Source organism: Rasamsonia byssochlamydoides (genome assembly GCF_041956645.1).
Source record: "Rasamsonia byssochlamydoides strain NRRL 3658 unplaced genomic scaffold VTN77scaffold_10, whole genome shotgun sequence".
NCBI classification, from domain to species: Eukaryota; Fungi; Ascomycota; class Eurotiomycetes; order Eurotiales; family Trichocomaceae; genus Rasamsonia; species Rasamsonia byssochlamydoides.
Window position 1 is genome coordinate 356651 of NW_027192393.1, and position 26836 is coordinate 383486.

At 49.3% G+C, this 26836-nt stretch overlaps 7 protein-coding genes across 7 annotated transcripts; 5 read left to right on the forward strand and 2 right to left on the reverse strand.

Annotated features, from left to right (window-relative positions):
- Window positions 1-972: 972 nt before the first annotated feature.
- VTN77DRAFT_463 (uncharacterized protein) lies at window positions 973-3376 on the reverse strand (the record flags this gene model as incomplete). Its single annotated transcript, XM_069420710.1, has 2 exons — window positions 973-3314; window positions 3361-3376. The coding sequence occupies 2 exons, from the start codon at window positions 3374-3376 to the stop codon at window positions 973-975; spliced, it is 2358 nt and encodes a 785-aa protein (XP_069280524.1).
- Window positions 3377-7251: 3875 nt separating this feature from the next.
- On the forward strand, window positions 7252-10762 carry VTN77DRAFT_464 (uncharacterized protein; the record flags this gene model as incomplete). The annotated part of the gene is made up of 2 exons (XM_069420721.1): window positions 7252-7648; window positions 7710-10762. 2 exons carry the CDS (start codon window positions 7252-7254, stop codon window positions 10760-10762), a joined length of 3450 nt encoding a protein of 1149 aa, XP_069280525.1.
- A 314-nt stretch (window positions 10763-11076) lies between these two features.
- On the reverse strand, window positions 11077-12243 carry VTN77DRAFT_465 (uncharacterized protein; the record flags this gene model as incomplete). The annotated part of the gene is made up of 1 exon (XM_069420732.1): window positions 11077-12243. One exon carries the CDS (start codon window positions 12241-12243, stop codon window positions 11077-11079), a length of 1167 nt encoding a protein of 388 aa, XP_069280526.1.
- A 2630-nt stretch (window positions 12244-14873) lies between these two features.
- On the forward strand, window positions 14874-15698 carry VTN77DRAFT_466 (uncharacterized protein; the record flags this gene model as incomplete). The annotated part of the gene is made up of 1 exon (XM_069420743.1): window positions 14874-15698. The coding sequence occupies one exon, from the start codon at window positions 14874-14876 to the stop codon at window positions 15696-15698; it is 825 nt and encodes a 274-aa protein (XP_069280527.1).
- Window positions 15699-17320: 1622 nt separating this feature from the next.
- On the forward strand, window positions 17321-18631 carry VTN77DRAFT_467 (uncharacterized protein; the record flags this gene model as incomplete). Its single annotated transcript, XM_069420754.1, has 3 exons — window positions 17321-17458; window positions 17510-18405; window positions 18469-18631. The coding sequence occupies 3 exons, from the start codon at window positions 17321-17323 to the stop codon at window positions 18629-18631; spliced, it is 1197 nt and encodes a 398-aa protein (XP_069280528.1).
- Window positions 18632-20046: 1415 nt separating this feature from the next.
- VTN77DRAFT_468 (uncharacterized protein) lies at window positions 20047-22252 on the forward strand (the record flags this gene model as incomplete). The annotated part of the gene is made up of 4 exons (XM_069420765.1): window positions 20047-20154; window positions 20228-20408; window positions 20517-20819; window positions 20871-22252. The coding sequence occupies 4 exons, from the start codon at window positions 20047-20049 to the stop codon at window positions 22250-22252; spliced, it is 1974 nt and encodes a 657-aa protein (XP_069280529.1).
- Window positions 22253-23588: 1336 nt separating this feature from the next.
- VTN77DRAFT_469 (uncharacterized protein) lies at window positions 23589-25516 on the forward strand (the record flags this gene model as incomplete). Its single annotated transcript, XM_069420776.1, has 3 exons — window positions 23589-23897; window positions 23957-25259; window positions 25338-25516. The coding sequence occupies 3 exons, from the start codon at window positions 23589-23591 to the stop codon at window positions 25514-25516; spliced, it is 1791 nt and encodes a 596-aa protein (XP_069280530.1).
- Window positions 25517-26836: the final 1320 nt, after the last annotated feature.

The following is a 26836-nucleotide window of genomic DNA, read 5'->3' on the forward strand; positions in this document are numbered from 1 at the left end:
CTGACCGAAGCTAGACCAGATACCGAATCCCCCGCCGATCACCAACGATAACATCCGCCGAGCGGCGCAGGCACTGGACGAGAATCAGATTACGCACCCCGGAATTCTCCGCATTACACGGGTTGTCCGGGTGTCCGGGGAGACGGAGGCGGTTCGGATAGGACTCAATACCCCGCAGGTCCCGTGCCGCTAATCTCACATTTCCCCGGAGGAACGAACCAACCAGATCAAGACCACCGGAACGTAGTTCGTAATCAGGCCACACGTTCGACACGATGAACTTCATCTGGTGCAGGTGCAGTGTTTCAGCAGACTCGTTGACGTCTTCCCTCCAGTTCTTCACGGTTTGTGATGGTTGAATCTCCCCATCTATGCACTTCGTCGGTCTGATCATTGTTGTCCTGTTTGCCAGCATACATGATCACTACCAACTTCACAGATGAACGCGACAGAGGCACGGTCATACAGAGGTCCACATCCCACACGCCCAAGCAGTCAGCGGGACAGCCGAGAAACGTCCCGCCATGAGCCGTAACCCTCGGCTCACTACGATATTAAGCTTGCTCTCAACGCAAATAGAACGGATTCGTTGGTGCCTGAAGATCGTTCTTGCCCAAGGGCCTGCCTGAGTCTTGAGCTAGACCTTCGAGCCCGTCTGCGCAACACTATCTCATGGCGTGAGCACTATCACTGCCTTTACTCAAGGCACAGACCTCGTCATCTGTAGCAACGTGTAGCCGAGTGTACAGGCATATGTAATCTGTATTGATTTTTTTTTGCATTAATTAGTATCTATGTTAGATGCTTTATTCCTTACTCCAAGCTACTTTGGTCCCCTGGACTTTAAGTAGTAACACATAAAAAAGGTGACTGCCATATCATGGGTCATCACGCTGCATTACATACTAACTGGGTAGTCTTTCACTCTTGTTACTCTTGAACAAGAGTGTTCAATATTCATACGTATGACTGTTATCGCCGCCTCCGAGTCGTGACTGGCGCCGGCTCAAAGGCGTCGTCATCATCTTCGATATCCTCCTCACTCAGAACACTGGCACCCCGTGTGGTCCGTGACGGTCTCGTGTTTGTACCTGTACCGATGCCAACGCGGCCAGTGCCCACTGAACTGGTCTGCGACGGAGCAAAGTTGAGTGTCGTCTGTTTACTAACAGCTGCACCTCGCGTCCCTCTTCGAGCCGTCGTCGTCGAAGCTGCTGCTACAGTGGCAGAGGAAGCAGCTGGCGAAGGGGCAGTTCGTGCAGATCGTCGGGTCGAAGCGGGCGCCGTCTGACGCGTTCGACTCGTTTTGGGCTGGGGTGCTTGTTTGACGAAGAGGGCCTGAGAATCATCATCGTTTGAGATGACCTCTTCCGCCGCCGGCTCCTCCTCATCGTCGTCTAACACCATCACATCTTCAGCCTCGTCTTCTTCTTCTTCTTCAGAAACGGCCTGGCGTCTCCTGCCTCGTGAGCTCGCTGCAGGAGCAGCTGTCTTTGCAGCAGCCGTCTTGCGTGTGGAAGCCGTGCTGCTGGTGGTAGCCCGTCCTCCACGACCTCGACCTCTGCCTCGAGTGGCCGTGGTCGGTCTCTCGGTACCGTCCTCTGCGGCCTCCTCTTCGTTTGGATCGGCATCTTCGTTGTCAGAGTGTATCAATGCGCCCGGCTGGTCTTCCCATACTCCGTCGAGATCGGTATCCCAACCATCGGGCTTGGGTTTGAAACGCTTCTTCCCCCGCGTACGTCTGATGGCGCCCTTGGCAAACATCTCCTCCATCTGAGTGCGATATTTTTCCATGGCGTTACGCAGAGATTGATGACTCTCGTCCTCGTCTATGTCGGCGTCCCGTTCCAGGCTCATCAGATACTTGACCTGGTTCTCCAGCGACTCGTTCACGAACATTTCCATGGCGTGCTTGTCATCCTTGTCCACAAATTGGGAGACTGCATCGCTGAACGAATTCTGAGGAAGGATTGTGAGAGACTGTGCGGTGAGAATCTCCCGTACTAGCTTTTCGACCTTCACCGTGTCAAGCGCCGAGAGATGCGACACCGCTGCCTCATCGAGATCGTCTGCCTTGCGCGAGGTCGTTGTCGATTTCTTTTTACGGTAGAATTGCACTACATCGTTGACGTTGGCGACTTTGCCCACGAACCGATTGGAGAATCGCTGAGGGTTCTCGGTGTCGAAGCTGCCACCCTCAGGCGTCGACACCTCGACCCGAAGACGCACCAGCGGAAGAGGAATTTCTTGCTCTTCATCCTCGCTATCGCTTTGATGTGCCTCCAGCCACTCTGCCTTGGCCTGTTCGATCAGCTCCTCCACCACAGACATCAAAAAGCGGGTAACTTCTGTCCGATTATTCTCTTTTCGGGCTAGTTTCTGGGCGCCTTTCTCTTCAGAGAGGACGATCTCTCGCATGACAAAGGGACGCACTGTTTTTAAGCGGATGGGCTCACAGTGGAACTCCCGGCCGGTGATGCTGAGAATTGCCACGTGCTTTGGTGCGGCTTCTCCCTGGACCAACGATGTGGCCACAGAGGACCCGGGCTGCATAACATGGAAACCCATCTCTGGGTTGCGTTTGGGGTTGATCAGACACTCGTGTTCATGGCCCCAGATGACCAAGTCGAGGAAGTCTGGCAGGAAGGTTTCGGGGAGGTAGCCCGTCTCCGTATGGGCGTGGTGGTTCTGGTGGACGCAGATCAGGTTAAACCAGTCCTCCTTCTGAATCGAGGGCTGGAAGAACTTGACTTTGCCTTCCCGGAACGTGCGAAACAGCCGCTCATCGCGGACGTTGCTGATGCCGTAGAGCGCCAACTTGGTGCAGCCTTTCTGTAGAAGGACGGGTTTGACCTGGATATTGTCGGACTCGGGCGTCCGACCGAAGTAGTTGATCAGTCCGGAGACCTGGAGGATGTCCAGCGCGGCCAGATGGCCCTCTCCTGATGGATCGTCGTGGTTACCATGAATAGAGAAGACGGGGATGGCGACGTTGATGTCGAGATCCTCGTAGTTGACATGGTTGAATGCACCCTGGAAGTTCTCGCTGGCGTCACTGAGCATCTCCAGCTCGCAGGGCTTATCGCCCAGGCAGTTCATGCGCAGCGATCGCATCACCTGGTACATGGACTTGCGTGACGGCTTGTTCTCATGGAAGAGGTCGCCAGCAAGGAGGACCATGTCGACATCGCGCTCCTTCGCCAGACACATGATCTCGTGGAAGGTCTTCCAGCTGTCGTCCCCTCGGATGGGGTCTCGCTCGTTGTAGCCGACATGGTTGTCGGTTGAGACGAGAATGCGGATGGTATCCGTGTCTGCAAGCATCAGTCAAGAATACCGATTCCGAGGATTTAGTCTTACCGGTGAGTGCGGGCATCCTCTGTGATAAGTAATCACCTAGAGGCTGCGGGATGTTGCCTAGCAGACAGACGCCCAGCCTAGGATCAACGCCCAACGGAGGAAAAAAACAGGACAGGGCTTAATTACAAGCATCGACCTTGCATTCTTTCCTTTATGTTTCTCTTCTGCCTTAAATCTCCATTTACTTACTTTTTTTTCTTTTTCTTTTTCCCTCTTTTCTTTTCCTTTTTGTCCTGTCTGATTGATTGATTTCTGCTCTTTCTTGTCAGTCGTGTTTCCACTGGAGCGCGTCTTCGCCACGTGACGCGTTCCCGCAGACATTCAATTGACCAAAAACAGGTTAGCGTCACTAACCATTTTGGGTCTAGTCTTCATTAGGGTATAGAACACCAAGTGAGGAAAACCTCAATGCCCACTATAATTAGGTATATATAGGCTCAGGATCCTATATTCTATTATATCATCATTTGTGTATGGTTGCCGCGAGTCGAGATCGAGGTGGGCCCGGTTTTGGCACTCACACTCACGCTCATTAAGCTGAGCCTTATAGATTTATTTAGACTTATTCCTAGATCTAAGTTCTAAATATAACAATGATAGCCTTGTTATACTCATTATTAGCGGTACATCTACTCTATTATAAAATTGTAGAATTAGCGTTGTAAGGCTAAGTACGGAGTACTTATATAAATGTTTTTTTTAAAGAAGCCTTATAAGGCTAGGCTTAATAAGTCTGATCTTAGTCCTAGACTTATATTATGAAAATGGAGTATGACTTCTATTTAAGATAAAAATAATATTTAAATAAAAATATTAATTTTTTGATTTTTTTTTTAGTCTTACTAGATTCTGATCAGAGATCACGGAGTAGAGCATGCGCTGAGTCGCTCGAGTTGAAGCGCTCCACATATACTGGGATAGAGAGTCATTCACTGGATCCATCCAACGAGATCAATTAACCAAATCTTTCAATTGAAGCTCCTCCACTCTTGAAGACCATATGCAATAAATACTCGGAAAAGCAGATTTTGATGGCTTTTGATGTCAATAATATAGCTTATTGCAGACCAGGAAATAAATGGTTGCAAAGGTAAGTGATCGAAACTGACGATGGAAAGGAAGGAGGAAATCAGCCTATATCAGACAGGCTATGTCTTTCTTTGCTTGGATGGAAGGCGAGTGAGTGTCAACCAGAAAAAAGGATCATACAGATAAAATGGTAGTTCGTCATGGAACTCTTTTTTTTTTTCAGTTGAGTGGAAATATTTCTGATAGGGAGAGCTAGTTTAATCGTATGTATATACAGTACATACCTCCACAAAGAAAAGAGAAGAAGCATGTTGATAGGTCCCGTTCCAATTTTGTGCGAACACACGGCTTCATTCTTTCATCTATTACTATTTGCTCACCATGAAGATACTACCAGTATTTTCCTATCCTTAAAGGTAGGGGAGACTCCTGTGATAGATTGCGGGACTTCTAATTTCTAATCTCTACTCTCTATCGTGAGTTCAGAGAAGAAGAAGGAAAATAAAAAAAATGAAAAAGAGAAAACAAAAAGTACATTCGGCCTCGAGAATAAAAAAAATTCTATTCAGAAGTTAGACAAGGCAATGAGCATTTAGCTGAGCAGAATGCGAACAAAAAAAAAAGCAGAAGCAGATTCAGAAGTAGACGTTCATTGCTGATACTGAAGGCCCTCAACTCTTAGTCCAAAAATAAAAATAAAAAAATAAAAGATAAAAGGGATTGAGAGTAACATCAAACACCATGATAGAATTAATGTATTTGGAATGCATTTCATCGAAGCAAGCGCCTTGATATCAACCGGACGACATTCCCATAATCAAGTATACCGCACAATAACACCAACAATGACACCGACCACAACTCCGAAAAGCAGTGAGATAAGAAGTATTATGAGTGCGCGTCGTTTGGAATTTGGCCGTCGCCACCAGGGATCCAGACCGGGCATACGGAGATCGCAGTCGATGTGATCGGAGTCGGAGATCGGATCTTGGGCGTTTTGATGTGCGTTCATGTTGGAGGAATCGTTCATTGTTATTTTTTTTTCCCTCTATAGATAGTCTATTGGAAGATGTCTCTTTTGGAAAACTTCTTCCAGTCAATATTCTGGGGAAATAATGTTGCTAGGAAATGACAATAAATATATACTTACCTGCTGAGATCATATATATACTGATACTGTTTGACTAAGATGGTGTGGTGTAGGAGGTTTTGTTGGTACCTAGGGACATAGGAAAATCGAGACAATAAATAAATCCCAGCAGTCGATCAGCCTGATCAGCCTTTATGAGAGGAAAGCATTTCAGCCGCACTACCTACGGACACAACACAAGACATGCTCATGACTCCATCATGCATTACCGTTTAGGCCCTCAGCCAACTAACTACGGAGTATTCTAGAGAACTTGTGAAGCCTGATACGCTTATTGGCCGCCCTCACGACGATCGTCTGTTAAGTAGGATGGATACTGGATCCACTGCGGCTCAGCCTTGTCTATTAATTACTGGACTTGCTATATTTTGTTATATTTTACTATATTTGTTATCGACCATGCAGGGCACTCCAACTTGCAGTATAACAACTTGAGATATAATTACTTGAACGCATTGCAGCAGGCACTGGGCAGTCATTAGTCTTACAAGCTGTGGGCTATTGATTGGTCCTAGGGACTGGAAGAATAAGTTACCCAGCATTCTTCGGATACCATGTGAAGTGATATTGTTATAACCAGTGTATAGATCAAATCAATATTCATAATTCATCTGATGTAATATCTCCTGTATCTACATGAATACACACATGTTATCGGTCAACTGGAGCATAGCTGGTGGAATAGAGATCGCTGCCTGCCAGTTGACTCTTAATGACCACAATAACCACTATCTAGATCAAAAGTCAGCAGTAAAATACTTATTCCTTGCTATAGTTCTTACTATTATCACTTGAAATATTTGTCTCCCTTACTGATGTATTATCCCTTGCCAATAGGGGCTACGCAGAATTTATGAATTAATTTGGTCTAGTATGTGCCGAAGACTTAGAGATCATATTGAGAGGCTAATGACTGCTCCATAGAAATGATAAATAAGAAAGATGGAGCAAGAACAGAAAGACAGGCTTTTTATAAGCCAAAACCCGACGGTATGTTTATATATATGTTGTTTTACAACAATGTGATAGTGTGCAAAACGGAAGTTAAGGTTTTTATAATATTTTTATAATATGGTGATTGGTTAAAAAATGCTTTTGACGGCTAATAACTTTTTTTAATGACCGTGTTTTTGATCCAAAACCTGTAATTACTTATTTCAACAAAACAGGCCTCCACTGTGATTTTATTTCAAGACGAAAAAAAAAAATTCCCATCCCTATTGCGGGTTGTCCTAGCCACTGTCCAGGTGGCTGCTGAACCTCTCGATTGCTGATAAAATACGTCAAGTTTTCAGTACGGTCATTTTGCTATTAATACCGCAATAATGCCTCGACTCGGATGTAGCAATGCTGGCCTCAAGTCTTTAAAAAGAGAAGAAAGAAGAGAAGGGAGAAGGAGAAGAAAATGAAATAAAAGGCTGCAGCAGACGAATTGCCAGTTAAATCTGAACGATTCCATCTTTCCTCACTGCATCTGGAACGGCTGCAGGAACCCGGGTTAGTCAGCATCGGACGCGGACTCGTCCGTCTCGTTTTCGTTGCGTCTTCGCGTTCCTTTCTCCCCTCCTGTTCTTTCATCCATCATCGTCTGTCACAGCCCATCTTCCACGTCGCTCCTCCCCGCGCATTGCTCGCTATCGCTATTCTCGACTGATCCAGTGTAACCTGGCTCAGTCGCTCCCGTTCTTCCTCACTCCCGCGTCAACACGTTTATGCCATCAGAGCCTACTGCCGTCTCTCAAAAGACTCCCGTAGACACCAACCCCGCTTTCCCTTCCGACCTCACCCAGCATGGAAATGACCTTTGTCATGATGAATCGGTCCTCGGCATCCTCCCTCGTGGAGATGTCGAAGACCACAATGCATCCGTCGACACCGTCGACACTGATACATCCCCCTCTTTTGTCCCCGCCGGGGATGATGGCTCGCTGTTGCGACGACTGAGCGCGACCGATAACGCACTCCCTGCGTCATCGACATCAGTCCGTCGCAGCAGCAGCAGCCCGCCTGAGGAAGCACGACTTGATCTGTCAGGCCAATCCATCACCAGATCCAAGATCTTAGTGTTGCGACCCAAGCCGCGCCTTTCTCTTGCGGATCTACCCAATGGTATACGCGCGATGACTGAAGCGTGTTTTTGGAAGTCTGACTTGCTGACCTGATCTCTCAGAGGTTCTGACTCACATTCTGTCCCATCTTCCGCCTGCTTCTCTGACGGCTATTACGCTCGTGTCTCGTCGCTTCCATACGCTGGTGACGACCCCTCACGCCTGGAGGATCGCCTTCTCCCGCTATTTTCCGGGGCCGTATAGTCTCGACAGGAACCGGGCGACTTCGGATCATCTCATTTCGGACAAGCGAGCCTTTACCAGACTGACGGCGCTGGCCTCTTGGCGAAGTGAATACATCTTGAGAACGCGCCTGCTGCGATCCTTGTCCAGGGGGAAGCCAGCCCAACCCCCGTCGTCGGGAAAATATGGCTCTTCCCGTGGGAGCGTCATCCTGAACGGTTCGCCCGTGACGACGTATACCTCCCGCCTCATCTACCCGGTCAGTCATATCGACGCACTCTTTACCTCAGGTGCGACGGGAAAGCCGCCTCTCTTCATCCATGGCGCCGCGGAACAGGGGGCAGCCTCCACGAGTGATCCCACCACCGGCAAGACGGGCACCTGGGGGTTGTCAGGCCAGCAGGTCTTCCAGCACTTTGCTGATCTCTTTCCCGGTGACGCCGAGTACGGGCTGGGCGCTGGGGAGGTGGTTGGGCTTCCCAATTCGATGGATGTCAGCCAACCTTATGGGATGGTCTACGGCGAAGGGTGCCCCCATGGCCGGTGTTATTTTATCTCCACAGGCGAGCAGCGGGGTCGCTTCCTGAGCGTATCTGAGTTGGACTCGGAACCTCATCTAGGTATCCCCGCTGTGAACCTGATCACGACCGCCGTCAGTGCCGTCTGGATTGCCAAATCACCCAATGTCTTGAAAATGACCAACGGGCTGATTGGCATCCTGACTGGTTCATCCTCTGGTATCTTGACGGCTTATTCCTTGGGAACAAATCCTGCCCACGATCGCCGGTTTGAGGGCGGCCAGGTCACCGCGAAATGGGTGCTCAGTCCTGGGGTCCCCATTATCGCCATCGCGGTGGATGAGAACTTCTCTGCCAAGCGCTATTCGCAGCGTCGCATTTGGGCGGCCGTGTTGAACGCGCTTGGTGAGGTGTTCTATCTGACGGAGATTCCGGTACAGCCCGAAGCACCTGCTAAGCTCAATGCGGAGCAGCTCGAAAGGCTGGCTTGGAAGACCGGCCGGAGCGTTCGCTGGGAACTCGTTGAAGCAACTAGGCGCATCGCCCGGCCGGATCCGTTCAATCAACAGCTGGTCGATGGCAGCTACAGCCCACGGTCTTCATCCGACTCGATGGGCCTAGATGAGCATCAAATCGCTGCTGAGACGAGAGAGATCGAAAAATTTCTCTCGTTCAAGCCCAAGCATTTCCGGAAAGTCTGCGAAGGCTGGGATATGCGGAGGCAATTCAAAGTGGACTTTGCGGGCGACGACGGGAATGGTGCTGGCGAATCCGTCATTATCCTGAACTGCGGCCTTGATGAGGGCCAAGGAGCATCTATCCGCCGTTTTACGAGACAGAAGCACCGAGTCGAGCGTCCCGTAACGTCTGAGCCATTCCCTAGAATTCACGGCCCCAAACAGCCAAGTTCTCTCTTTGGCGGCCCCAGTGCCCCTGCTGGTACAGAGACTCCAAGCAGTGTGCCTCGATCAAGAGCTTCTAGCCATCTGGGTGACGGCGTCTCCTCTGTCGTCAACACCGAGTGGCGGGTTTCGGAATTTGTCTTCGATGGGCCAAAATCGGTCAAGTTGACGGCCAGCGCTCTGGACCAGTCCACGTACGCTCAACTTACTGTGTCAGAAGATCCTCTTCTGGGCATGTCGGGCGCTTCAACTGCGTCTTCACCGCTGTCTTCGCCTCTGCCGCATATGAGTTCACCCTCCTCCATATCCGAAATTCCCGGTCAACGCGCTCGATTTCTGGCGGCTGGAACGGCTACTGGCACAGTGTATGTGTGGGATGTACGGGCACCGACATCTCGTACCCCTGACGTGATTAATCAGGTTTCCCCTCTCCGCGTGATTCGCACCGATTCTCCGCAGATTTCGTGTCTTGCGTTGACCTCGTTGTATCTGGTGCATGGTGGAAACGATGGTCTCGTTCAGGCCTGGGATCCGCTCGCGTCGACTTCACGGCCGATCCGCACACTCAACTCGCGCTTCTCGTCTCGCGCGCGTCGTCGCCTGATCCAGGCGGAGGCCTCCGTTCTCGGTGTGGGCAACAATTACTTCGCGGCGGGTGCCATCTGCCTCGACCCGGATCCCACCATGCTGAGGGGTATCGTTTCCCTGGGAACTCATGTGCGGTATTGGTCGTACAGTTCTTCGGCTGCCGATGAGTATAAGAGCAGCAAGCGCCGTCTCCGGCGATCACAGCGCGGCAGTAATGGCTCTCCTGAGGGTCAGCGCTTCAGCAGCACTGGTCGTGGGGCTTTGAGAGATTACATTGCCGATGAGCAAATGGAACTGGAGAGGCAAAAGATCGCGGAGCAAAAGGAGAGGGAGCGTCTGCGCGGGCGCTTTGGCATCGACTTATTGGGGCCGGATGCTACGGAGGAGGAGCTGATCGCTTATGCGCAGATGCTGAGCGAAGAGTCTTATAACAGTGACGAACTCAAACGGAGGGAGGCTGAGGCGAGCGTTCTTGCCAGCAGCGTGTCGAGTGACACTGTTGCTGCGCAAGACAGCTCGTTCCCGCCGCGGGAATTCTCGTCTTCTTCATCTCCGGTGCTTGAGACGGTGGAAGAAGAGCTCGCTCCGGATATTGCGGAAGCGATTCGACTGAGCTTGTTGGACGAGAATCCGGGCGCATTTGACTCCCCTTCTCCATCAATTCCAATTAAGTATGCAAAAGGCGCTAAATATAACCGGCGTCGGTCGTCGAATTCATACCCGGCAGCCACATTCGCAATGGCAGAAAGCAGTACGCGCCAGGAGCAAGATGATTTGGAATTTGCGATACAACTCAGCCTGGCAGAGGAGCAGAGCCGTGCACAGGCGATGGCTGCGCAGGAAGAAGAGTTCCCGGCGCTGATGGCTCCGTCGACGCCTCCTCTCGGCAGAACGGACAAAGGCAAGGGGAAAGCGAGAGCTTGAAGTGCTGTTTAGATCTATGTTTTGATATCTGTTCATCTAATTCCGATTTTCCTTCTAGCAGGCCCATGGCCACTCGCCTGGGCTCTGCTTTTAATAATATTGTTAACTATGTTAGTTCTAATATTTGTTTGGTCATATTTTTTTTAACATACTACGTTCAGTACAGTCTATTTACGCAGATATATCCTATATAGGTCTTCAAACTCGATTTCTACAGTATCTGATGGCGAGTCACGACATATATACACTTACTAAGACGGAAGTGTAGTATCCTCGGGCGCTCTGATCTGGCTCAATCACTACACTTACACTGGCTACAAGCTCAGTAGCGTCTCGATCAGGTTGGCTGGCTGTTCATAGAAATCAAACATGACGATGCCAACCCGCTTCCCCTTGAGGCCCTGGAGGAAAGGGACCAGCTGCTGGTTGACACCGCCGTTGGGCGTCAACTCGGTGCCATTGCCCACGGCCATGATACGGGGAAATTCGGGCGGGGTATTGACGGTGTTCTCGCTCGAGGCAAAGCTCCAGTACAGGCTGTTGGTATGCTCGTCACTGGCAGCACGAAGCAGATTGGCCGTCGTGGCGTTGTACTTCCACTGGATGTTCAGGGCGGCTGTCGACCCCTCCGGCGTCAGCGGCTGGTAGTAGTCCTCGATGTAGGCCGTCAGATTCTTCTGGGTGTTGTACACCAGCGTAATGTACGGCGAGTTGTCCGTCCAGAGGCTTGGAGAGAAATGGATGCCGGGCAAGGCGGCCGACGCGGAGGCAGGCAGCTGGTCGAGGTCGAAGCGGCGCAGCAGCGTGATCTTGCCACGCGCCTGGCCCAGCGTGCCGAATTCATTCTGCGTCTGGACGAAGTAGCGCCGGGCGTGGTCGGACGTGAGGATGTCGAGCAGTTTCTGCTGGAGCGCGGCATCGTTGGAGGCATACTGCGCGGTGCCGCCCTCATACTGCAGCGACAGGAAGACGGCTTCGGACGGGTGGTCGTCGAGCCAGCGGTAGAAGCCAAAGAGGAGGTCTTCGAGGGTGGCCGTCTCAGAAAAGAGCGCAGCGTTATGGTAGAAGACGATGGTGGAATTGGTGGCATCGAAGGCGTAGCGCAGGTCAAAGACGCGGATGCCGTCGTTGAGCATGTCCACCGGCGAGCGATCCTGGCAACGCAGGTACTCGGGCGGCGGCACGACCTCGCCATTGAGCTGGCTGGTGATGCCCTCGAGGGCCTGCTGCGTGGCGAGCGAGTAGTTCCAGGTGGCGGTGTCATGGGTGCCGGGGATGTTCATGCGCACGATGGGCGTGTCGTCGGTGATCTTCTTCATCCATTCGGATGTGTTGGTGGTCGTCGACTGGTTGTAGATGCCAAAGATGGGCGCGGCGTCGCGGAGGACCTTTTCCAGCGCGAGGTCTGTCAACGAAGAAGATGCAGATGCCCATGCAGGCACACTGCACAGAGCCAGAATGGCGGTCACAAAGAGGCGCATGATGGTGTAGTGTCACTGTCTTTAGAGATGTTCAATGGCAGTGGAGTTGGAGTGGCTCTCAGAGACAAGAGCAGCTCACCGCAAGGCGATCATCAGATAAATATACATAAATACTCCGTCGGTACTCCGTAGGTACTCAACAGGAAGGCTACAGTATATCCGAAATAGGTAGTTGTTTTGGGATAGGTAGTCAGTCTGCATTCCCGTTATCCCATGGCTCCTTCCACATGGTCGCAGCAGCCACGATCATTGGGCCGGATGGAAGTTGTCTAATCTAATCTAATCTATGGAGTAATCTCCATTCAAGCTTCCCTTACCCAAGTAGGTAATTATTATTCTTTCCCGTCTGTTGTTGCAACTGTACCAGTCTACCTACCTAGTTGATGGAATGTGGGCGTTGTCATAGGTAAGCCAAGTAATTAATTAATACTCCGCAGGTACTCCATACATACCTACTCGTAGGGTACGCATTCCCCTAACGTAGGATATAAGATTGAGGTGGATACTTTCGGATCCGTATCCGAGATGGAGCCACAGAGGAAGGTTACTAATATCACCATGTCTCCATCGCTATGTAAGATTAAATTCAGTATGTTAATTATAATTTGTAATTCGAAGTCAAATGGGGAGGGGCAAGAGGATCCTAATTTTTAGTTTTGGGAAATTTACCCTAGAGTGGAGTGCGGAGTATGTAGAGTTAGGTAAGAAGGAACAACAGGGCGGGGTAGGATTACTACTATGATAATAAAAGTGCATATATTAGATATTGAACTGAACATTAAATGACTGGCTAAAAGTTTGCCTTCGGTATACCTACTATAGATGAAATATATACCTAGGTATATATATGGGTGGACCATATATGCACAATGTGCCTTGCCTACCCACCTACGTACCTGTAAGACTATATACGATACTCCTCCATGCTGCGACAAAAAGATCTAGCATATATGGGAACATGGTATGATCAGAAAGTAACCACAGATAATGTGTAGACTGTAATTAGAGTGGGAATATTTATTGAACTGAAGAGAGAGGCTCAATCAATAGGATTGTGAGAGTTTCGCCTACGATGGCATAGGTATATACAGAAAGAATAGAAGAGTCGGTATCTTGCTAGAAAGTACAGTCTATATTACAAATTCTTAGGGCGAGGTCACTTGGGGTAAAATTCCTCATTATTTTTAAGTATTTTATCTACATGGTTGAATAGATTAGGATTATGTGATTACTTGGTAAGAAAATGATTTTGATTTGCTGTAGATAGATCTGCATCCTCAACAGAGCTCGCCTCGTGCCAACAAGCCTGCCAGAGTCTAATGTCTGGAAATAGCTTCGCTGTTATCCTCATCGCTAGTAGAATCGCCATGGGATCCCTCATCGCTACCTATCGCTAACGCTTTGGGAAGGGGGAGAGTTCTCGCGTAAAGGCAGTATGGTTATATAGTAGTACGACGCCATAAGTTTCTGCCACAAGCCCATGATTTTCTCGAGAAAATTAGTTTGTAAAAAAACTAAATTTGTGATATAAACTTTTTTAAAATTAATTAAAGTATTATCATCGTTATAAGATATGATTCTTGACTATAAAAGTATTATTTAATAGACTTAGAGCAAATTTTCTCCAAAGAAATTTTATCCATCTATGAAAAAAAATAATTAATTAATTAATTAAACTGTGATTTTATATAGTCTTTTTTTTTAAACTATATAATTTCTACATAAAATAATTAATTTTAAGCGGTTTGTTGCAGATTCGGCCCAAGAAAAGAGGTGCCATGACACCGACTTCTTTGTGAATCTGAACTGGGTGTCTTAGCCTGGCAAAAGGGCTGAACGTTACCTATATTTCTTTTTTAAGAAATTCTAAACCTGATCAACTTTATCCTTCTTCTTCTTCCTTTTTTTTTTTTTAAAAAAAAAGGGTTATTACAGGCAGCTGATTCAGATAAAGAAATTTCTCTATACAAGGGGAATAATTTGGCTAATTTTCTAGCTGACAGTTTATTTTTAAAATTACCCTATAATATCTTTTTAAGAAACGGGATCCAAAATATGTGTGCAATTCTTTTCCGGGAACATAGGCCGGGACGAACTCCCAAATTAGGCGTTGGCAGTTACTATGTGTCACGTAGGAAGGGTAAGTGTACACAGAATCGAGTCTCTCAGCTCTGTCATTGTTATTGGCGGAGCAAATCCCTGTTTGTCTTGCCTAATTGTGGTCTGGAGGTGAACAGTTTTATTAAATAAAATTTTTATTAATTAGCTGATTTAGAATTGTGTATATTATTATGGTGGTTCTTGCAGTCGCTAAGCATCTCATTGTGCTTCGACGCGAGAATGAAACTTGATTATAAATAACGGAAAGGAAGTCTGGAAGAAGAGATAAATGTGGTAGACTTGTTGCGGAGAAACAGATCATTTTGCGGAGGGATATAAAAGGCATTATCTCCCGGTCTCTAATTAGCTTCCGCGGGGATCGTTGAAAGTGCTGATCGCGTGTTCATACGGCTAAGCTGAAACAGAACAAAAGACATTTTCCCAGCCATTTTCCCTAAACTTTTTGGTCAAAAAAGGGAAAAAAAAACATTCGTCAACCAACCAGGTTGGCCAAGAATCCGCTCTCTGAAATGACTGAGATGGCCCCCCGCACAATAGCGCGGTACCAAACAGACGCTTCCTTGCGTGAATTGGTCACCAGAGTCATCTCCTGCCAGCCACTGTCAACGCTGGCCGAGAATGAGCGCGCTCTGTTCAAAACAGCTCCAGATGATGATTACGTTGTCGCGACCAGCGAAACTATATTCCATCCGCAAGGCGGAGGACAACCGAGCGACACAGGCACGATGAAGTCGGACAACAACAAAGAAATTACCTTCGAAGTAAAGATGGCTCGCAAGCTGTCGAACGGCCAGATTCTCCACGCGGGCAGCTTCATCAGTCAAGCAGACGACAAGCAGATCTTCAGCGAGGGTGAGACGGTCGTTCAGGCCGTGGATAATGACAAGCGCGACTATCATTCTCGTCTACACACTGCTGGACATCTCATCGGTCTGGCTGTCAGACAACTCGCGGACAGCATTCCTAACGTCTCGGAACTCAAGGCCAATCATGCTCCGGGATCGTCGTTCGTGGAGTTTCAGGGCCTGATTGGCGGGGAGCATAAGGATGCGATTCAGCAAAAAGTCACCGACATGGTGATGCAGAGCTTGCCGGTTAATGTCTGCTGGTGGGATGAGCGAAAGGTGAGGGAGTGTTGCACAGGTGTCCCTGATGCAGTCACCGTGCCTGACGATGGTCTCATGCGCGTGGTGGAAGTTCAAGGGGTCGGGGCTTATCCTTGCGGAGGGACTCATCTGCCTACGACATATGACATTGGTGAGGTCGTTGTGCGGAAAATAAGCAGGCAGAAAGGTATCAGCAAGATATCCTATGAGGTCAAGGAAAGGCAATAGCGGGGTTCTTCGGATGTAGATTAATCTGTGACGAAGAAAAACTTGTTTTTCAATTGAATCTCAGTAACGGAAGGAATAGAGGAAAATGAGTATGGTCTTAGTCGGACGATGTGGCCTTTTCATGGGGACGTAACACATCCATCAAATTCTTCAACTAGGTTTACACCTGAATAGTTAGAAAATATCTTGGAAGAATATACGAGAGGTACCTCTGTCTACTTATTCCTTGTCCAAGTCGCTATCTACCTGAATAGTTGAGATAACCCTAACTCTGCGATCTTACATCCGTTAAGACTACAAAACCAGCTCAGACCCAGCTATAACAGGAGGGAGCAACCTGAAAGCACGCTGATCGTGTATCTGGATTCTCATGTGTCCTGTCTAGGGCTCTGACATCGTGGAAGTTCCACGAATTAAATAGTGTCGACCGGTGGCATGACCTTGAAGGCTTCATTTTCGATCTGATAACCGTAGCTTGGACTCTGCTTTTGATTGTCTCATCAATATTAACTGGCCATTATCGATTATAGATGACTGTTGATTTGCTTCAACAGGATGCTCCAGGTGATTTGGGCCGCTATCTTGTTGATTTTAATGAAATAAAATAAGCCTATTAAATAATATACTCCTGTCAAATCTCCATAAATTAGCCGCGTCCTCCAGAACATTTACTCCACCACATTATTTGGTGGAGCTCATTTTTTTTCCTTCTCTAATCCGTCAGATCCTAATTGAAAGCGCGTATTTCAAAAGAGAAAAAGGAAACCTATACAAGATTATGGCCTCTGTCTTTCAGCTGCAACTCTCTACTAAGAACAGTTCTCTTGAGAGATTGGGTTAGATTGGACTGGATTGCTCTTCTGTCGTGTTAATTCCTGATGGAGCCGCACGTGAGCAGACGTGGTCTGGCCAGCAATCGGGACCACGTGGTCGGAGGGTTTGTTAGAGGGGTGCCGAAAACGGCGTACCATGGGCAGGTAACTGACTGGTCGTTATTAATGCAAGTGTATGCTGGTATACTACTTAGTATTCATTAATGTTTATATTAAATAAGCGCAATTAATTCAAGCCAAGCTCATTTAAGCTTCTACTATGACAGGTGGAACCGTGGCAGCCAAGAGCTGGCACATGGTCCTGTACGGGAATCATCATAGGTAAACGGGAATAATATTAAAATAAGACTCCTTTCGGATCATTTCCGAAGTTCTATCTCTATCGCCAAAATAGCCGACGGAGAACCTGCGGGGTTCCTGCCACGTGTGGGGGAAATCAGCTGCCACTGGCTATTGGTACCTTTCCATATCGATAATTGAATAATTGAACAAATAATCAATACTACCTAATCATTCTTATAAAGAGCAGGAACCTGCACATAATTGTAGATTGTAGACCTGTCCCATTCTACAGAGTAATGTAAGATCACCATGCTCGTCTTACTAGGCCTTGGCGCGCTGGCAGCCGGCGTACACGGCCTCACGCCCCTCGAGACCTTCTATCCGCCCAACCTCAACGACACCTCCTACATCACCAACAGCTCGCTGGGCCTCTATGGCGGCATCTACTCTGCCCCCGCCGAGGAGGCCACCGCCGGCTCTCCCTACGGCGTGTACGATTACTGCTCCATGCCCCATCCTCGCGTGCAAGAGTACCAACTGCCGCAGCCGTTGCAATCCGGCCAGGTGAAAGGCAAGCTTGTCTATCTCGAGTACCTGCAGCGCCATCAGCGTCGTACTGCCTACAATATCCTGCCTGGGGGTGAGGTGAGAGTAATCCACAGGCGAGCGCTGATGCCCTACTGAGAATGACTACAGAACCAACCGTACAACTGCGACAATATCCTCCCCTACCTCTACGGCGCCCCCCAGCAAGGCCAGGCACCGCTGCCCGTCTACGCGCTGACCTACACCGACCCGACCAACCCGTTCGTCGACAGCTACGTCAATGGCTCCTGTCAGTTCCCCCAACTGACCCTGGGCGGCCTGCTCGACGGCTTCCAGCACGGCCGTGACCTGTGGGCGGTTTACGGCGAGAAACTGGGCCTCATCCCGGCTCAACCGGACAATCGGGTCTGGTTGCGCTCCAGCTCGTCGCCGCTGACCCAGCAGAGTGCAGGCGGTGTTCTGCGCGGCATCTGGCCCAACTATCAGGGCTCGCTGCCTCTGCACCAGCAGACCTCGGCCGTCGACACCGTCAACGAGGGCTACTCCTGCGCCGCCGAGGGCAAGATCCTGTCAGCCATCGAGTCCACGCCCGAGTGGAACGAGCATCTCAGCGTGACGGCGGACCTGCGCAGTGCCCTGGGCAGCATGCTGGGCGCGACGTCCAGTGCGTGGCAGTCGACCTTTGACCACTTCTCGGACAACTTCCAGGCCCGGCTGTGCAACGGGTATGAACTGCCCTGCAACTTCAACAACCACAGCCAGTGCGTCACCACTGCCCAGGCCGACGAGGTGTTCCGCGCGGGCGACTGGGAGTGGAACTACTACTGGCGCACCAACCCCAACGTGACGGAATACATTCAAGTCGTCGAGGGGCTGTTCATCGGGGAGATCGTGAGCCACCTCGAGGCAGTCCAGCAGGGCAAGTCGAGTCTAGTTTATAGCCACACCTTTATCCACGACGGCGATCTGGGACCTGTGTTGGGCGCGCTCGGCATTAATGCGCTGCGCTGGCCGGCCATGGGTGCCAACATTGCCTTTGAGATTTGGTAAGCTGCCGCTTTGTTGGATGTATCTACACATATATGCAGGCGCTTGCTGACGAGATACAGGGAAACCAATGATCGCAGCAACCCGTACTATGCCCGGGTGCTGTACAGTGGACAGCCTATCGAGACCATCCACGGTACGCTCGACTGGCTGCCGCTGTCGCAGCTGATCAGCATTCTGAAGGTGTTTGTTCCGGAGGACATCATCGCGTTGTGTAATGCTTAGCGTGCGGAACTAATAATTCCATCGACGAGTGTTCTCTGTGCATCCTTTTTTCTTTTCATTCTTTCCTTTCCCCCCCCCCCCCTCAATGTATCACTATAGCCAGAATGCATATTCCGGCCATTTATTTCAGTTCACTTATTCCTGCTGTGACCAGTTTGTATATATGATCGATCCTGGTCCTTCCTCTAAACTGGATAGAAATATAGAGACGTGCAATAGGCCAGACTTTATGATCGCCGTGTCAAATCTACCTGTGAACTCGGTTAAATGAACTCTATCCACCAGTCTAATCAATTAATGAAGTAGTACGTACTTATGGAACTGGATACTCACAGGCCGATATGTTGCTCTTCTCACGCCCTTTTTTTTTTCTAACTAATTTCAAGCAGTGAGCTATTTAGCTAGCTAGGTACCTAGGTTATCACTGTGGCTACCTACCTACCTAACTAGGGATATACTGCACATAGGCTCCAGTAGAGCTCAGGATCGGCTGAACCCCTCTTAACTCGGAACTGCCAGGACATACCCACCTAATCTTTGTCAGTTGTGTCAATGTATGGAATCCACTTCCTATTATTAATTAATTGATTGATTAATTGTTGCAAGAATTCTGACACAAGAACATGGAATCGGAATTTCTGTCAAAGCCAGTGAGTGTACTGTAATTGTTGATTGGCGGGGTTGGTCCTCCACTCGTGGATCTTCGAGCGAGTGAGTGACCTTCCTATTTCGGTAGTCCGTGTGCTATCTATCTGCTTATCTACTTATCTACTTACCTATTTATCTATGTACCAATCTATCTATCTCTACGGAGTAATGCCTGCTTGATAATAAATACTAATAAATAGTACAATACATACATACAATCAATGATCTTGCAGACTTCCTGACAGAAGTCCCGATGAAAAATCTACCTAGGTAATTACATGTCTGACTCAAAGAAAAAAAAACCGAACTCAGCTTGCTGATTTCCATTTTATCGTGAGGAGCATAGTATATATTGCTCAAGATGACGTCTGCTAAGAATAAGCAAGCATGTACTCTTTTTTTTTTCAGTGAGCAAACAGCTCGGAATTGGTTCCTATCTTTGGACTCGAAAAGCGACTGCCAGTACACCGTACTCCGCACTCTGTACTTGGGAGATAAGATAAGAGCAATTGGTTTCGGTTTTTGATTTGATTCGACTCGGGTGAGCGTTGTCCCGGACATTTATCGATTATCGATTTTTCGGACACTGTCCGGTGATGGATCAATTTCATATCAATGTTACCTCTTTCAGATATTTTTTTTAATATATATACATTATAGACAAGATATCTCCCCTATAGAATCTAATACAATTCTAAGATAATCTCCCGTCTGTATAGGATGTCGAGACAGTTGGAATAAGCACCCCAGAGCAGACGTGCGTCAAAATGAGTGCCGACGTCGCGCCGATTCTCCCCCAGGGAGCCGGCTACGGGGTCGTCGTAGGAATCGGCTTCTTCTTTGCCTTGGTCATGTGTTTTGTGTCCTATATACAGGTTTGTAGCCTTCTTTCCCTCCCCTTCTAGGACGATCAGTTTGTAGGGCATTGATTTGCTGAGATTTTACCAGAATAGATATACCCAGTACTCGACTCACACGAGCGAGGAATTCAACACCGCCAGTCGAAGCGTCGAGCCCGGGTTGATTGCCAGCGGGGTCGTCTCGGCGTGGACGTGGGCGGCGACTCTGTTGCAAAGCAGCACGGTGGCTTATGAGTATGGGATTTCGGGGCCTTTTTGGGTATGTAGCAGTCAGTCAGTCAGTTGATACGAGAACCATCATCGCTAATGAAATTAATGCAGTGTTAGTACAGTCCATCCATCTTCTGAGCTGGAATATAGAACTAAATATTTTTCAGACGCCGCCGGAGCAACGGTCCAGATCTTCATGTTTGCCGTCCTCGCATGCAAGGTCAAGCAGAATGCTCCGTACTGTCACACCTTCCTCGAGATCGTCTACCATCGCTACGGAACAGCTACTCACATCGTGTTTGTGTTCTTTGCGCTGCTGACCAACATCCTCGTGGCTAGCCAGCTGCTGCTGGGCGGCAGTGCGGTGGTGACAGCCCTGACGGGGATGAATGTGTATGCAGCTACGTTCCTGATTCCCCTGGGCGTGTGTGTATATGTCGTGCTGGGCGGTCTTCGAGCGACGTTTCTTTGTAGGATATCACTCTCTCAGACTATGTCTTCATCCAGACTAACTCCTCCAGGCGACTACTCCCACACCGTCATCGTCATGATCATCATCCTCTACTTCATGTTCTCCGTCTACGCGACCAACGACCTCATCGGCTCTCCGTCGAAAATGTACGATCTGCTGCAGACAGCGTCCCTGCAACGACCGGTGGCCGGCAACCAGGACGGATCGTATCTGACGCTGAAATCGAACTACGGGCTCGTCTTTGCGGTCATCCAGCTGTGCTCCGGCATGGGCACCGTCTTCCTCGATCAGGGATACTGGCAGCGAGCCATTGCGAGTCGTCCCACCGGCGCCGTTCCAGCGTATATCATGGGCGGATTCGCCTGGTTCGCCATCCCGTTTGGGTTCGCGACGACCCTTGGGCTGGCAGCGGTGGCGCTGACGAGCAATCCTCGTTTTCCCACGTATCCGAACAGCATGACCTCCGCTCAGGTTTCTGCAGGGTTGTCGGCCCCCTTTGGTGCAGCCGCGTTGCTGGGGGAAAAGGGTGCCGTTGCACTGCTGCTCACGCTGTTCATGGCCGTTACGTCGTCGTCTTCCGCGGAGCTCATCGCTGTCTCGTCGATCCTGACTTTCGACATCTACAAAGTCTATGTCAAGCCGTCGGCCACACCCAAGCAGCTGATCATGGTGTCGCATGTCATGATCTGCGTCTTCGGCGTTGTCATGGCCTGCGTTGCATGTCTCTGGCATGGAATCGGCATCGACCTGGGATGGCTGTTTCTGGTCATGGGTCTGCTGATTGGTGGTGCCGTCTTCCCGGCCGCGTTCACGGTGACCTGGAAAGGCCAGACCAGACTCGGGGCTATCAGCGGTGCTGTTGGCGGTCTCTGCGCTGGACTGATCGCCTGGCTGGTCGAGGCCAAGGTATACTACGGCACGCTGAATGTCACCACCACAGGGGGGTCCTATCCCACGATGGCAGGAAACCTGGCCAGCGTTCTGACCGGACTGATTCTGACGATGGCCATCTCCTATATTAAACCAGACAACTTCGACTGGGAGGTCACCCGCGCCATCAACGCGCCTGAAGCAGGCCAATCCACAGTCATGCAGACCAACCAGCCCGTTCCAGACGAGGAAAAGGAAATAACAGCAGACAAGGCCGCCGTTGCTGACCCAACCCGGCTTCAGAGGACCTTCGTCGTCGCAGTCATTGCGTCTGGAGTTCTCTCCCTGCTCATGGACGTCGTCATCCCGATCCCGATGTTCCTGTCTCACTATGTGTTCTCCAAGCCTTTCTTTACGGCATGGGTGGTGATTTCGTTCCTGTGGGTGTTTGCTGCGCTGTTCCTGTGTGGTATTCTGCCGGTTTGGGAGACGAGGAGGTTTTTCAAAACCTTAGTCATTGAGATTTTTGGGCTGGGGAAGAAGAAGGTTGTGAATACGTAGGGATCCAACAATAACTGAATATAGATTATGGAAATAGATACTAGATGAATGCTTGCTTATTTGCTTGATTTTCTGAACTATTCTTCATGCATGTGCCAATATCCAGGTACATACTTTATGGCATTTCAAGGAGGCATTTTATAGTCAAGATAAAAATTTTTTTAAGAATCTTTGCTCCAAGTTTATAGTTAAGAATCTTATTAATATAACAATTTAATTAACAAATTTTATATTACAAATTTAGTTTTAGTAATTCCATAACTAAAAGTATATTTTTTTCTAATGCTATTACTATATGATTTTGGTGAGAAAGAGATGTTTAAAATATATAGGTGTGCAGGAAAATGGGCTAAAGCCGGAAACTTTTGACATAGTACTAAAACAGTACGAATCCGAATCCTCCTTTCTATCAGGGGAGCAGGTCAAGGGTTAGAGAAGGTAGAGCTGGTTTCCTTCCAATGGTGTTTCAGCCACGGTAAAAGATTTCATAAAGGGGGTATCACTAAGTCCATTTCTCTAGACCTTCAGTGACAAGATTTCCAGCAGAACATATAGAAAACCTCCCTAGAACCCTGAGAGGCACAGAGAACTCTCTGCTAGCAAGATAGGATACCTTAAACAATGGACAAGAATGGAGGCACAGGTAACCCTCAAAAAGGGGCTGTACTGCTGGCAAGAAGTTGGTTGTTATTTGTAATTATCATGGCCATGATGATCTATAACTAGTTATCCTTCAGCGAAGTATTACGTAATTCGCTGTTACAGTAACTAGTTACTAGTTATATATATTATGAGTATACACTATACAATTTCGACCTCTCACATAAAAATAATTAATATTAAGAGGTTCTTTTCTAGATATAATTTCTTTTTTTGTAAGATATTCTGGATCCACTCTATCCTTAAAAAAAAGTTATTGTAGGCTTTATATATACAGATTTTCTATATAAAAATTAAGTTGACTAATTTCTGACTTGGATCTCTATTTTAAAATTACCCTTTAAAGATAATATTTTGAATAAAGTTAGTCCAGAATATGCAGATTTTGCGGGAAAATGGGCACCTTATGGTATATCGTTATACGGCGTGGTAGTGCATTAATTTAACGGCAGATCGAGTCATAAATAAATCAATCAAAGTCCCTGGAGTAACCGCATAGCCGAGGTTCAGTTGATAAGCTTTCCCCGCATGACATGGCCCAATTGACCAATCAATCATCGCGAATCCACTCATCTTTCTCTCTGTGAACTGCATGCTTGGACGATGTATCATCTTAGTCCGGCTGGAGATCATTAACACTTAAATTGCATGTAACCAAGTAATATGCTGCATCAATATGGCATCACCCCCCTACATCGCCATCGCCCACCGCAAACAAGCCCAGCTCGACTCGCGCATCCCGCCAGAATGGAAGCTGCCCGCGCAGTTCATCCCGCCCAGCATGCGGCTCTCGCCCGCAGACTCCATCACCAAGGTTGATGAATACCGCAACGACAAGGTCGACTTGATGGAGATTCCGCCGCAGTGTGGCCTGTTGACACCTAAGGAGGTCGAAATTACGGAAAAGTGGGATGTCAGAGGGCTTCTGGGGGAGATTGCTAGTAGAAGGCTGAGTGCGGAGGAGGTTGTGAGGGCGTTTTGTAAGGTTCGTTCAGTCTTCACTACATTGACTTGTTTATGGAACTAATTGAGAGATGAGTACAGCGCGCTGCCATCGCCCATCAGCTCACGCGATGCCTGACAGAGCCTCTCTTCGCAAGTGCCCTCGAACGAGCCAGGCAACTAGACGAGCATCTCCAACGCACCGGCAAGCCAGTCGGGCCACTTCACGGTCTCCCCGTCACCGTCAAAGACTGCTTCTTCGTAAAAGGCGTCGACTCGAGCATTGGAATCGCCGCCCTCGCCTTCAAGCCGGCCACGCAGAACGCCCCTCTCGTCGAGCTGCTTCTCTCGCTGGGAGCGGTCCTCATCGCCAAAACCAATGTCCCCCAGACGATGGGCTTCCTCGACAGCTGCAACCATCTCTTTGGCCGCACGCTCAACCCGCGGAACCGCCAACTGACCGCTGGAGGCAGCTCCGGCGGCGAAGGGGTCGTCGTGGCGATGCGCGGGTCGATGGTCGGCTTTGGCACCGACATTGGCGGCAGCATTCGCATTCCTGCCATGTGCAATGGTATCTACGCCGTCAAGCCCAGCGTTGGCCGCGTCCCGTTCGGCGGGCAGGAGAGCGGCCAGCCGGCAGGCAAGGGGCGGGCTGGTCTGCAGGCTGTCGCAGGGCCTCTGGCACGGTCGGTGGCCGATTTGGATGCGGTCATGCAGGAAATTGTCCCGCGAGCAGAGCTGTTCGGCGAGGATTGCATCCCGGGCAGATGGCAAAGCGAGACAGCGCCATTGCCAGAGAGCCCACAACGCAAGTTTACCGTTGGAATCCTCCGCTCAGACGGCCTGATCGAGCCGCTGCCACCGGTCGCGAAGGTCCTGGACGAAGTAGCGCAGACGCTGCGACGGGAGGGCATCGAGGTGGTCGAGGTGCCGACGCCTCCGTCGATGCGGAAATGCCAGGCGACCGCAGGCCGACTGATGGACGTCGACGGAGGGGGGCACATGCTGGATCTGCTGGAGAAGACCTCCGAACCGCTGATGCCCTGGCTTGCAGTTCCGGGGAGGACAGCTCGACGACGGCCGTTGACAGTCGAGCAGCTGTATCAGCTGCACGCGCAACGAGCGCAGCTGGAAGACGAAATGCGGCAGATGTGGTCGTCAAGTGACAACCACAATGGACCACGTCGAAATATTGACGCGATCATTTGCCCCGTCGCGCCGCATCCGGTGCCAGAAATCGACCGGTGGAACGCCGTGTCGTACACGTCTACGTTTGTCCTGCTGGACTATCCGGCGGGGGTCATTCCGGTGCGAGAAGTCACAGAATCCGATCTGAAGCTGGAATTCGACGAGAAGAAGAAAGAGAACGTGCTAGGAAGTTGGGACAAGAAGAATCGCGAGCTGTGTATGTATCCCTGTCCGGAGGACATCCCCCTTTTTATGTATAATTATAGGGAGGTTTGTTTCTGATGATATAATACAGGGGACCCAAACACCGTCGATCGACGCGTCTACTTAAACTCGGCCCTCAGCGTGCAGGTCATCACGCCGAAGCTGCATGATTACGATCTCGTCAGGGCGATGGAGGTGATTGATGGTGCTATACGGAGGGAGAGGGAATCGAAGGATAAGAATAAAGATAAAGATAAGGCGAAGTTGTAGTATCTCTATATATCGATATATATATACATCTGCGTAGATGGATGAATGTACAGTACATAGCCCCTATCCACGGAAGGGTCTGTATATGGATAACTGTAAGTATATCTGTTACAGAAGAAATGACGAGATAAGTCTAGAAGTGACAAGTCGGCACCTCTATTTCTTGACTGTGGCTTGCAACTGTCAAATCAGAGCCTAGGGCCGGTCTATATGACACAACATATAGCTAGCCATACAAGTGGAAATGGTTGATTTGAATAGCTTGATCGGCAGACAGTTATCCTCGCGCCTTACAGGCATAGTTTGCTGTGAGTCAAGAACTTTGTTGAACTGTTCATAAAAGGGAATGAATGAATGAATGGAGTAAGGCCGACAGTGAAAAGAAAGACCAGGGAATATTTTCTTGAGTCATTCAATTCAATCAGTACATTTTTCTCTCCTCACCTTCCTAATCAATCCGGCGTACATACATCCTCACTGCTTATATGTCTACCTCATGGATAGCAACCAGAGATAGAGGTCAGCTCGCTCGGACAAGCGACTTCCTCGTAGCTCGTGGTCCATCCGTTGATGCCACTCGAAGCGCCAGTGGCATCCAGGCTGGAGGACCGAAGGCAGTTGGTCGCATTCAGCGTTGCTGGAGACGCCGCCATATTGCGCGCCCCTGGAGAATAGACCGTTAGACGAGAGGCAATCGAACAAGTTAGGGTTAGGGTTATTGATTGATTCCGTACCATCCCTCCGCCGGCGCCCCATACTGCGATGTACGAGCATTATAATCCCCCACGCCGCCCTCAGGCGTGTAGATCATCATTGCGGTGGATGAATCGATATATATAGCGTCCACGTACCCTGCAAAAGCAGCCTGAACGCCTGTCAGAGTGGACGACGGCAAAGGGATCCCGAAGACCCATCGCGAGGTCGGCAGAAGAGAAGAAAGAGGAGACCGCCGTGCAGAAAGCGTGTCCAACGTGGATGGTTGATGGGCAGTATCACGTATCAAATCAAGTCAACTGGGAAATTGCAAATAGATCTTTTTTTAGCGTTTCGCATTCGACACTGACATATGTCATACTCTCCATGACTCTTTGTGGCTGTTTCTCGATGACTCTTGTCTCGTGAGATGAGTCTTAGATTAGTTTACTTGTCAGTTCACTTCCAGTGGAGGAGGGCGGCTGTCACTGTCAGAAGATTCATAAGAGTCATCTTGCATGGTAGAACGAACAGTCCTCCATTCAGAGTCCAATACCTGGTTTTCTTCCTTAGTCACCACCACCATATCGACCAAGTTCACAATCAAACTAGCAAGTTTGTATAATT